The sequence below is a fragment of the Morus notabilis genome, unplaced genomic scaffold (assembly GCF_000414095.1).
Source record: "Morus notabilis unplaced genomic scaffold, ASM41409v2 Scaffold87, whole genome shotgun sequence".
Taxonomy (NCBI): domain Eukaryota; kingdom Viridiplantae; phylum Streptophyta; class Magnoliopsida; order Rosales; family Moraceae; genus Morus; species Morus notabilis.
In genome coordinates, this window is record NW_010366183.1 from 585,160 (window position 1) to 596,879 (window position 11,720).

General features: G+C 42.2%; 3 protein-coding genes across 3 annotated transcripts; 1 reads left to right on the plus strand and 2 right to left on the minus strand.

The window, feature by feature from the left end:
* Positions 1 to 1,231: 1,231 nt before the first annotated feature.
* LOC21405967 (protein DETOXIFICATION 56) lies at positions 1,232 to 2,771 on the plus strand. The gene has a single exon (XM_010109805.2). It carries the CDS (start codon positions 1,232 to 1,234, stop codon positions 2,726 to 2,728), a length of 1,497 nt encoding a protein of 498 aa, XP_010108107.1. The 3' UTR covers positions 2,729 to 2,771.
* Positions 2,772 to 5,361: 2,590 nt separating this feature from the next.
* On the minus strand, positions 5,362 to 5,883 carry LOC112093868 (uncharacterized mitochondrial protein AtMg00860-like). Its single transcript, XM_024173280.1, has one exon. The coding sequence runs from the start codon at positions 5,881 to 5,883 to the stop codon at positions 5,362 to 5,364; it is 522 nt and encodes a 173-aa protein (XP_024029048.1).
* Positions 5,884 to 8,531: 2,648 nt separating this feature from the next.
* On the minus strand, positions 8,532 to 11,129 carry LOC21405968 (ATP-dependent Clp protease ATP-binding subunit CLPT2, chloroplastic). The gene is made up of 5 exons (XM_024173318.1): positions 10,802 to 11,129; positions 10,650 to 10,688; positions 10,435 to 10,544; positions 9,294 to 9,473; positions 8,532 to 8,873 (listed from the first exon to the last, which is right to left on the minus strand). Exons 1-5 carry the CDS (start codon positions 11,035 to 11,037, stop codon positions 8,716 to 8,718), a joined length of 723 nt encoding a protein of 240 aa, XP_024029086.1. The 5' UTR covers positions 11,038 to 11,129; the 3' UTR covers positions 8,532 to 8,715.
* Positions 11,130 to 11,720: the final 591 nt, after the last annotated feature.

The following is an 11,720-nucleotide window of genomic DNA, read 5'->3' on the forward strand; positions in this document are numbered from 1 at the left end:
TAGGCATAGCTAGGCAGATAAGGATAAGGCCTCTTTTGCTTTACCATGGGGCCAAAATAAATTCTAGAAGCCTAAGCAAAATACCTATAAAAAAGGATATTATGAGTGCATTTGAAATTAATTTTAAAATAATTCTATTTTTTTTTGTATGAAATTGAAAATGAAAACGTTTGTGATCTCAGACATAAATCGTTTTAGAAAATGCGTTTGGTAGTTTTACTAAGAGATTGTTTTTAGTATAAGAAAAAACCGAAACTCTGTTTGGTTATACAATTTTTATTTTTAATTTAAGACTATTTCGTTAGTTCATTTAAGCCCACACCTACTTGTCAAAAAAAAAGGCATCCACCCAAAACTAAAAATAAAAAACGATTTAAATTCATTTTCAGTTTTTAAATCATTTTACACTAAACTGAAATCCGTTTTTGTTTTCATTTTTTTCAGTTTTTTTCTCCAAACATGTTTTCCTCTTCAATCTCTGCTTTTTTGTCTCAGAAAACATGAAAAATGAAAACGGAACTGATACTAAACACTCTGTGATTATTAACTGTAACAGTGTAACTATATGATTTAGACAGGACATATATTATAGTGATTGGATACTCTGAGAAGATTGTTTAAATAACACCGATTATGTTTTCTTCATAAACACTGCATAATTAAATGATATGATTGCCTCCACCACAAAAATTCCTAAAAATTATATCCACATTAAAGTTTCGAGGTATGTGGATTACGCAAACTTATCCACTGCCATAGCTAAATTATATGCTTCTAACTAAAAGCCACTTCCCATTAAAAATGTAACTAGTAAATAAAAGCTACTTGAGAATTAAGTATCTACTTAATTGCTTTTTTTTTTTTTTTTTACATTAAATTCTTTTCCCACCTGCTTTGTTTCAAGTATTTTTCTTTTCGTCTCTTTTCAGGGAAAAAAAAGGACACAAAAATCTCAAAGTGATTCCAAGTGTGACATATATATATATATATATATATGAGCAAGCTTTCTCACTCTCATCACGCACTATAAATCAACCACTACCACTATCTCTCTTCACAATTGGCAGTTTATATTATTAAGTCCTTTCGAATTTGCTTCTTGTAAGCAATTTGCTGACACAAGTCACGAGATTCTTGCACTCCTCATACACAATCAACCTTGCATTGCATAAAAAAAGCCTTTTTTCAACCGTTCATTCGGCGAAAAATCCTTATTTGAAAGAAACCCAGCATGTCTGAAACACCAAACATGCAAGAGAAGCAAAGCAAAACAACGTCTAGTACTCAAAAATGGCCTGAAAATTTCTTCAAGAATATGATATCAGAGCTAAAAACTCAACAAAGAATAACTGTTCCATTGGTGGCCATGAACTTGACGTGGTTCATAAGGACAGCCATCACAACAGCATTTCTTGGCCGGCTAGGGGAGCTCCAGCTTGCAGGCGGCGCGCTTGGCTTCACTTTTGCTAATGTCACAGGCTTCTCCGTCTTGAACGGGCTATGTGGCGCCATGGAACCGATATGTGGCCAAGCTTGCGGAGCTAAAAACGTCAAGCTTCTCCACAAGACCCTTCTCATGGTAACCCTTTTGTTGCTGATAGTGACAATTCCTATTTCTTTCTTGTGGCTCAATGTTGACAAAATCCTCATCCATTTCGGCCAACAAGAAGACATTGCAATCGTCGCGAAAAAGTACCTCTTCTATCTCCTGCCTAACTTAGTAGTCACCTCATTTCTCTGTCCTCTCAAGGCATACTTGAGCTCGCAAAGCATAACAGTTCCTATCATGCTCGGTTCAGCTCTTGCACTTGCTTCTCATGTCCCTATCAACATTTTTCTCTCCAAAGCAAAGGGTCTTGAGGGGGTTTCCATGGCCTTTTGGATCAGTGATCTCATAGTTGTGATTCTACTAGCCATATATATCTTTGTAGTGGAACACAGAAAGGAAGGAAAATGGAAAGAAGGTGGGTGGTGGGACCAAGGATATGGAGATTGGAAAAAGCTTCTCAAGCTTTCAGGGCCATGTTGCCTCACAACCTGCCTTGAGTGGTGGTGTTATGAGATCCTAGTCCTTCTAACAGGAAGGCTTGAGAATCCCAAACAAGCAGTTGGGGTCATAACCATTGTGCTAAACTTTGATTATCTGCTTTACTCTGTCATGCTTTCCCTCTCTACTTGTGCGTCAACCCGCGTGTCAAACGAGCTAGGCGCGAACAGAGCAGGCCCTGCCCATCATGCAACCTATGTGTCTCTTGCAGCGAGTGTGATCTTAGGCTTCATAGGTAGCTTGTTGATGGTTGCAGCCAGGGGAAGTTGGGGGGCTTTGTTTAGCCATAACAAGGGGATTATAAGAGGGGTCAAGAAGACGATGTTGTTGATGGCTTTGGTGGAAATTATGAATTTCCCTTTAACAGTTTGTGGAGGAATTGTTAGGGGAACAGCTAGGCCATTGCTGGCTATGTATGCAAATCTTAGTGGGTTTTATCTCTTGGCTTTGCCTTTAGGGGTGGTTTTTGCCTTTAAGGTTGCGCTTGGGCTTGGTGGGTTATTGATAGGGATATTGATAGGCGTTGCTACTTGTCTAGTTTTGTTGCTGGTCTTTGTTTTCAGGATCAACTGGGATGAAGAAGCTGGCAAGGCACAAAGACTGGCCTCGGTTGTTGTTTGTCATGCCTCCGGCTCTGAGATGAGCAGTGATGTACAGACAGTTGATAATGACCAAGTATGAGAATAAGAGAACTGTTTGGTAGGGTATGAAAAAAATACCCTATCGGCACTGCACAATTCTACACAATTATATTAAATTCGACTATTCGTATATATTATTTTTATTCAGATACAAGTTTAATATGATTCGAATATTAGGAATTGTGCAGTATTAGGGGCTTTTCTTACCGTATCATAGAATCCTCCGCGAGAACATCTGTTGGGGAAAAAAAATAGTTTCTAATGTTGAAGTTCAACAAATGCACAACTAAAGGATAAATGCTTCAAAACAAAACACACAATGTTTAGCTGCTGCACCTGTATATAGATTGGGCATAAAACATTGAGTTTTTGGTACACTCTAATCAGGATAGAGTTTTTCTTCTTCGTGGGCTATTCTTTATGTATGAAACTTTAGATACATCAGGAAACTGCTGAGAAGAAAGAAACCAATGTAGAGCCCTCACTGTTATGCTCCAAGTCACAGAACAGAGAATTATAGCAGGAAACAGTAGTTTACTGGCAGAAAGCTTGTTTGATTAATGGCGGAAGTCGAATACAAAACATATATGGGGATATTCGAGAGATCCCTTTCTCTCCCAATTTCACTCCTTACGGAAGTTACAATAGAATTCAGACCCCCCACTTATTCTACCCTGTGTTCTATTTATAGTACTATCTCTTATTCTCTCCCCCTTCCCTAGGAGTAACTAACAACTAACCAATTGCTGACTCAGCCACATGCACTCGTCCAACACCTCCTTCTTCAATTCCTCCCTCAGCTTCCGGATTTGCCACATGGAGGTGCTTGTGCTTCCTTCGAGCATACGTATAACATATAGGAGGCTTATCATTACCCCCGCCCGAAAGACGCACCTTGTCCTCAAGGTGAAAATGAGGAAACTGTGTATCAATGGCGGCATACGTCCCAAGTATCCTCATGAGCCGGCAGGTGAGCCCAACGTATCAACACCTCCAAGTTAGTGCGGCCGCCGTGTACTATTTGGCGCACCCCCAACAGCTCAGCTGGCTCCGCACACAGCTCCAGATCACTAGTCAGCTGGGCCGGCAGAGAAGAAATAGCCTGTCCCTGACCCACTACCTTACGCAACTGGGAAACATGAAATACTAAGTGAATGGTAGCCGACTCCGGCAACTCCAAACAATAAGCGACGGATCCCACACGTTGTGTAATCCGAAAAGGCCCATAGAAACGGGGACTCAACTTCTCATTCTGGTGGCGAGCCAAGGAAACTTGACGGTAAGGACGAAGTTTGATGTAAACGAGGTCTCCCACAGCAAATTCCACGTCACGTCGCTTACCATCCGCTACCGCCTTCATTTTCTACTGAGCACGAAGAAGGTGGAACTTGAGTAAGTCCAACATAGCATCCCGATCCTGCAGCTGACGCTCCACCGAATCCACCGGCGACACCCCCACACTGTACCGCAGCAAGGGTGGGGGAAAACGGCCATAAACCGCCTGAAACGGAGTCATCCGGGTGGCAGTGTCAAAAAAAGTATTGTACCAATACTCGGACCAGGCCAACCATTTATGCCACTGCCCCAGCTTATTAGAGGTGAAACACCGCAAATAGGATTCCACACACCGATTAACCACCTCGGTCTGTGGGTGATAAGCCGTACTACACGCAAGGGCAGTTCCCATTTGCTTATGCAAATCCGTCTAGAAGCGGCTAAGAAAGATACGGTCCCGATCCGAGACAATGGTGCGGGGAACACCATGCAACCGCACAACCTCCCGGACAAATAACATAGCCACTTTCTCAGCGGAAAAAGGATGTCTCAGGGCCATAAAATGGCCATATTTGCTCAAACGGTCAACCACCACCAAAATAGTGTCATAGCCCTCCGAACGAGGAAGTCCCTCAATAAAATCCATAGATACATCTTCCCACACTTGTTCCGGAATGGCCAAGGGCTGCAACAACCCGCCGGGTGCCAGCGTAGATGCCTTACACCGCTGACATACCTCACAACGGCTCACATACGCAGTCACATCCCGCTTCATTCCCAACCAAAACCAATCGGCCGCCAGGCGGCAATAGGTCTTCAAACCCCCCGAATGGCCACCAAACACCCCATTATGGTAAGAATGCAATAATCGATGTACAACAGGAGAAGTACGCGCCACCACCATCCTTCCCTTATACCACAACCGGCCTTGTCGGATAGAGTACCCGGGATAGGCTGCCGGATTAAGAGGTAAACCTGCCCAAATTTTTGCCAATCGTTCATCTTGCAACACTTGTTGATGGAGTTCCTCGGTATCTACAAAAGTGGACGCCACTAAAGTGGCCATTGCTGGACCCGCCACTATTGCTGGACCCGCCCCTAATCGCGAGAAGGCATCCGCTGCTCGATTCTCCACTCCCGGCAGGTACTGAATCTCGAAATTATACCCCAACAACTTGGTTAGCCACTTTTGATGTTCCATGCTAACTAGGCGTTGCTCCAACAAGTATTTAAGGCTACGTTGATCCGTCCTAATCAGAAAATGATGCCCCAAGAGGTACGGCCGCCACTTTTGTACGGCCAAAACGATAGCCATCAATTCCCTTTCATAAACGGATTTGGTCTGTGCTTGAGCCGATAAAACCTGGCTGAAATAAGCAATAGGCCGATGTTCCTGCATCAAAACCGCTCCACTCCAAACCCCGACACATCCGACTCAAGGACAAAAGGCTTTGTGAAATCCGGCAGCGCTAGAACCGGTACACGCGTCATGGCTAGTTTCAGCCCCTCAAAGGCCTGCAACGCCTCCGCATCCCACCGGAAATTGTCCTTCCGGAGCAAGTTAATTAATGGCCCCGCAATTTGACTATAGCCCGCCACTAACTTCCGGTAATAACCCATCAACCCAAGAAATCCCCTTAACTCCTTCAAATCGGCAAGTGGGGGCCAACTTACCATGGCTTCTACCTTAACCAGATCAGCCGAAACACCCTCAGCGGACACTATATGGCCAAGGTACTCAATCGACCGCTGTCCGAAACTACATTTCTTGGCGTTGGCGTACAATTGGTGTTGCTGCAACACAGACAATACCTTGCCAAGATGGGCTACATGCTCCTCCAAAGAATGGCTGTAAATGAGTATGTCATCAAAAAAGACAAGTACGAACTTGCAGAGAAAAGCGCGGAGGACGTCATTCATTAGCGATTGAAAGGTCGCCGGAGCATTCGTAAGACCAAAGGCATAACAAGGAATTCGTAATGCCCTTCATGTGTACGGAATGCCGTCTTTGGTACGTCCTCGGCCTTCATTCGAATCTGATGATAACCCGATTTTAGGTTGATCTTGGAAAAAACTGTTGCACCATGCAACTCATCCAACAGTTCCTCTATCACCAGAATCAGAAAACGATCGGGGACTGTCTCCCTATTCAGAGCGCGGTAATCCACACAAAACCTCCAACTACCGTCTTTTTTTTAACTAACAGTACCGGACTAGAATATGGACTAACACTTGGTTGAATGATACCCGCCGCTAACATTTCCCCAACCAATTTCTCAATTTCCGTTTTCTGGACGTGAGGGTATCGGTATGGTCTAACACTTATTGGTGAGGTACCCTCTTTCAAGACAATTGCATGGTCCTTGGTTCTGGCCGGTGGCAGCCCTTCTGGCATCTCAAAGACCTCACTAAAACTACTCAGCACACCTTGTAATTCTAAAGGAACATCCACCTACGTGGCTGTCCTCTCCATTTCCAGAGCCCCTAACTCAACCCATACCCCCTGCCCCTCGTGCCTCAAGGCTTGCAGTAATGCCTTGAGTGTTACCGGTGACTTATTCATACCCGGATCTCCTTTTAATGTGACCTGCCTCCTTCCCAAACTTAATTTCATCAATAAAGTTTTCCAATTCACAAACACCACCCCTAACGTTTCCAACCATTGAATACCTAATATCAAATCCGAACTTCCAAGCTCTAAAGGTAAAAAATTTTCCACTATCTCAATCTCCTGCATGGAAACCCTCACCCCTCGGCAAATTCCTTCTCCTCTCACGGCCAGACCGGTTCCCATCACTACCCCATAACCCCCTGTTTTGTCAACTAGTAATTTTACTTTCTGAACCAATTCGCACGAAATAAAATTGTGGGTCGCACCACTATCTATTAAGACAATTACCTCGCACCCTTGGAGAAACGCCCTGAGTTTCATGGTCTTGGGAGCAGTTAACCCGACCACTGAATTAAGAGACAATTCCACCGTCTCTGCCTCGTCGACCGCCTCATCTTTATCTTCCTCTACATCAACTTGTTCTTCCTCTTCCCGGACGATCAAGACCTGCAACTCCCGGTTCGGGCAGCGGTGGCCAAAGAAGTATTTTCCATCACACCGGTAGCACAGCCCTTTTTCTCTCTTAGCTTGCAACTCGGCGTCGGTCATCCACCTAAGCGGCGCCGTTCCCGTGCCACTCCCCTTCCTTTCCTCCAGAACTTTCCCTTTTTCAGTCGGTGCTCCATTGAAACGGATTCCCGCACTAGAGGATGTTGGTCCCCCCTTAAATTCATTATACGGACTACTTTTCCCCCAATTTGAGTATTGCAGGCCTTGGGCTTTTGGGCCGCGTACCAACAGGTTACGTTCTTCCACCCTCTGGGCTACCTCCATAATTCTGCCCAGCCCCATGGGATTCATCAACCTAATCTCTGCTCGCACCTCCAGTTTCAAGCCATTAACGAAAGAACTCTCCAGAACCTGCTCGGAGATTTCCTTCAACGGAGCTGCTAGGACCTCGAATTTCCGCCGGTTCTCCCTCACCGACGTGTCTTGTCGTAACGACAACAGCTTCTCACACAAACTTCCCTCCTGCGTTGGACGAAACCTCTCCAGTATCATCACCTTCAATTCCGCCCAGTTCCGAATCATCCGACGGCCATCCTCCCATTGGAACCAAGCCAAGGCCTCCCCATCAAGACTGACAACTGCTACGTCCAATCTTTCGTTCTCCGATAGTCCGTTTATCGTGAAATACCTCTCAGCCCTAAAGATCCATCCATCGGGATTTTCGCCGTCAAACGTCGGCATCTCCACTCTCCTAGTCTGACAATCTCCACGATTTCCAAACTCACGCGTTTGCCTGACCCTCTCGCCTGTCTCCTCCCCCGGCGCCGTTTGCCTCGCTGGTGCGCCCCTTCCGGTCGCCTGGTGGTCCTGTCGTTCTTGATGTTGCAGAGTCATCAATTCCTCCATTCTTGTTAACAAGTCCATTCCCTGCTCCAGCTGAGGAATCTTCTTCAATTCCTCTCAAACCTCCTCCAATCCCTAGCGAATTCTTCCCTCGTACCCTCCGATCTCTCCTTATCACGATCGTCGGTCCTCCTCGTCATCAGGAAAGTGCTCTTATACCAAATGTTATGCTCCAAGTCACAGAACAGAGAATTATAGTAGGAAACAGTAGTTTACTGGCAGAAAGCTTGTTTGATTAATGGCGGAAGTCGAATACAAAACGTATATGAGGATATTCGAGAGATCCCTTGCTCTCCAACTCTCACTCCTTACGGAAGTTACAATAGAATTCAGATCCCCCACTTATTCTACCCTGTGTTCTATTTATAGTACTATCTCTTATTCTCTCACCCTTTCCTAGGAGTAACTAACAACTAACCAATTGCTGACTCAGCCACATGCACTCGTCCAGCACCTCCTTCTTCAATTCCTCCCTCAGCTTCCGGATTTGCCACGTGGAGGTGCTTGTACTTCCTTCGAGCATACGTATAACATATAGGAGGCTTATCACTCACATTGTGAAATATATGCATATTGTACCATAAAATGAATGAAAACTCAAGAATTTAACAAAAATTCATAATCACATAAAGAATTTGCACCAGTTTGGGGAATTCTGAAACAGACTTTGGGGGGTACACGACTTGATTAACTTGTACACCAAATTAAAATCTCAGCAGAAAATCTTTTGATCCACCTTCAACCAAGAAAATAACATCACAGATCAAAAGGAAAATTATATCTCAGCATTAATCATCATCAAATCCTGGTTCAGAACATAAAGACTCCAGCTCCTTGGCTTTCTCATCATTGAATCCAAGGGTAGCCATTATCTTGTGGCCGGGGGAATTGACTTCCGACCAAATGCCAAGAAGCAGATAAGAAGTTGTAATTTCTCCACTATCACCTAGAATTAAAGACCAACGAATCAACAAGAAAGGATTTCAGCATACAGAAGAACACTTATTCAAATACGCCAAAGGAAATATGAATGCATGCAATGCTTTTAAATCCACCAATACGAAAAAATGAGATTGATGCCAGAGGATGTGAGAAATGTGAAGATCCAAAAGTGTGATCTGCTCTTTTTTCAGAATGGGAAAAATCAACATGAAAAAGTTCAGATAGTTTGGAGATCGTCTCAGTGTAGACACCTTTTATTAGATTAAAGTTGTAATGGAAAACCATTTATTAAAACGCATGCAGAACCTAAAAAGGAATGAACTCAGATTCAACATGTAAGAGAAAACCTTTTTTTTTTTTTTTTTTGTGTATAGGGATTCAAACCAACCAAAATAATTCCAAGAAGATGACGATTGAAACTTACCAGATTTTATTTTTTTATCAATAGCCCAATCAAGTACTCTTTGAGCATCTTCGGTCAAAGGAGGATGCTCGGCACTGAAAAAGTACATGTCAGCCTTCCCAAGTAACTTAATAGTCTCCTCACGCACCTTTAAAAGTGTTATTCCATTTGCTCGCAAAAACTTTGCCGCCAAACTAGTACCTGAATCCAAAATGTAATTAATTATTCAGTCTGACGAACAAATAGTACCGACTCAATGAGTTACAGCACAAAAAACAACTCCTAGAGGGAATCTGAAAACATAATGGAAGCTTTAGGACACGTACATCTACCATCTAAGTCCTGCATTATGATAATAACTGCAAGATTTCGGTTGCAATAGTTTTCAACTTAGAACACAAATATCTGACTTCTCTCTTTTCTGTGCAGAAATACCTTTAGGTTGTGTCTGGTAGGAGGCTTAGGTAAATAACCTAGGCGAGGAGAATAGAGAGAAGCCAGAAAGAATTTTTCCTTTATTGTGTTTGGTATGGATTACCACCTCCAATCCTCCAAGCTTGAGGGATCAAAATCGTCGTCACATAGATGATAATAAGTTCCTCAATTGAACCGCCCTCTTCTAATCCTTCCTACCAAATAATCACAATTCACAAGTTCCAATATCTATTCTAATCCACCCACCCTATCTATCCTTCTACTTTTTTCTCCTACCAAATAAGGCCTTATGGTCTCAATGCTAAATGTAACTTGAGTAACTTAAGGATTAATGAAGGTAGACCTTCCTCCTACTAAATCATTTCGAGCTACACGAGTCGGAAATGGTTTATATTTATGCAGCAAAAATTGTGTACAAATATCAAAAATGTAAAACTTTCATTCATCATCAACTAGGTAGTGAACTTTTAGCTAAACATTAGTAAAAAGTAAAAATCTAAAATCTAGACTTTAAGCATGGACTTGATTTCTTCTCGACTTTATAATAGCAGCTCTAAAGGAGTAGTTTGAAATGGCCAAAAGAATTCCTGACAAAGTCATTGGGATTGAAATATATATGTAATATATACATACATACATACATATATATATATATATATGTATGTATGTATTCTTAAACAAAAAATGTGACATAAAAATAAATAAATAAATAAGGTTAGCTGCTAACCCTCAACGAGGATTCCCATGGGAAGGGCTTCAGTCCCAGTAGTTGGGTACTTGAGCTTCCTAGCTTCCAGTTCAGCCATGCAAAATGACTTTATTGCCCTCCATGACCACCTGCTCCCAAAAATGCCCAATCAGAAAACTAAATTAAAACTTTTTAACCAATCCAAACAAAACGCAGAAACCAAAACCAAAATCCCAACCAAAAAAAGAACTCACTTGGGTATTTTCTCAACGGAAGAACCCGTCTCTGGTTTTCTGCAAAGTTCCAAATCAGAAGTATCTGAAACAATACCATGTCTCATCTAAAATGGGACAAAAATAAATAAAAACAAAACTTCAATAAAAGAAATGTTTGGGAAGAAAACTACGCCGTGGGGAGGCTGAAAGAGACTGTGGCGGCGACGAGACGGACTTTCTTGTGGTGGGGCCTAAGAATCGTTGAGAGATTGTTCGTGCCTAGCCATGGGGTCTGTAAGCTTCTGGTTCTCAGAGTTAGAGTCGAAGGTGAAGAAGAACGGGTTTCGGGTTTTCTTCGGCAATTGGGTTGCGAAATTGTTGTCGTTTTGGGAAGCTTCGAGAGAATAGTGGCATTACCGGACGCCATTTTTGGAGGAGAAGAAAGCTTCCGAGTTTCTATCTCTGTGTCTCTCTAGAGAGAGTCTGGGTTTTCGCCTGGTTGGTTTGGATATTGTAAACGGATATGACAAAAACGACGTCGTGTTTCTTCGGCTGAGGGATAGATGTCGTTTTTTCTTTGATTTCTGGACTTCCGGTTTCGGCCCGACTAGAATTCTGAGAGGGACTGAGCCTGCTTCTGTTAAGACTGTTTATGGACGGACAATCAATGGCCTTTCTGGCCCATTTTGTGGAATATTGAGCGCAAATAAAACGGAAATGGTAGTAAATTGCAAATTTTTTAAACTAAATTAAATAAATAGCATATTTTAAAATTATTTAAAGTAAATAGTATTTTATTGTGTAAATATTTTATTTACTATTGATAAAATAATTTAATGGGTTAAAATCATTTTTAAATTTTTTAATAAGCAATAAAAGTGTAGAAATTAAGTTTATAATAATAAAATTCTGGTGCAACTTTTAATGCTTATGTAAAAGTGCTTTTTTTTTTTGAAGTACCATTTTGTTCTGAAAAATCAAAGTATTTCTGTCATATATTTTTTAAACATTTTTAAAAGTAATTTTTAGATAAAGAAACTTAAAGGGTATGTTTGGATTGACTTAAAATTTTAAAGTGTTTTTAATTTTTTTAAGCACGTTTAAAATAAA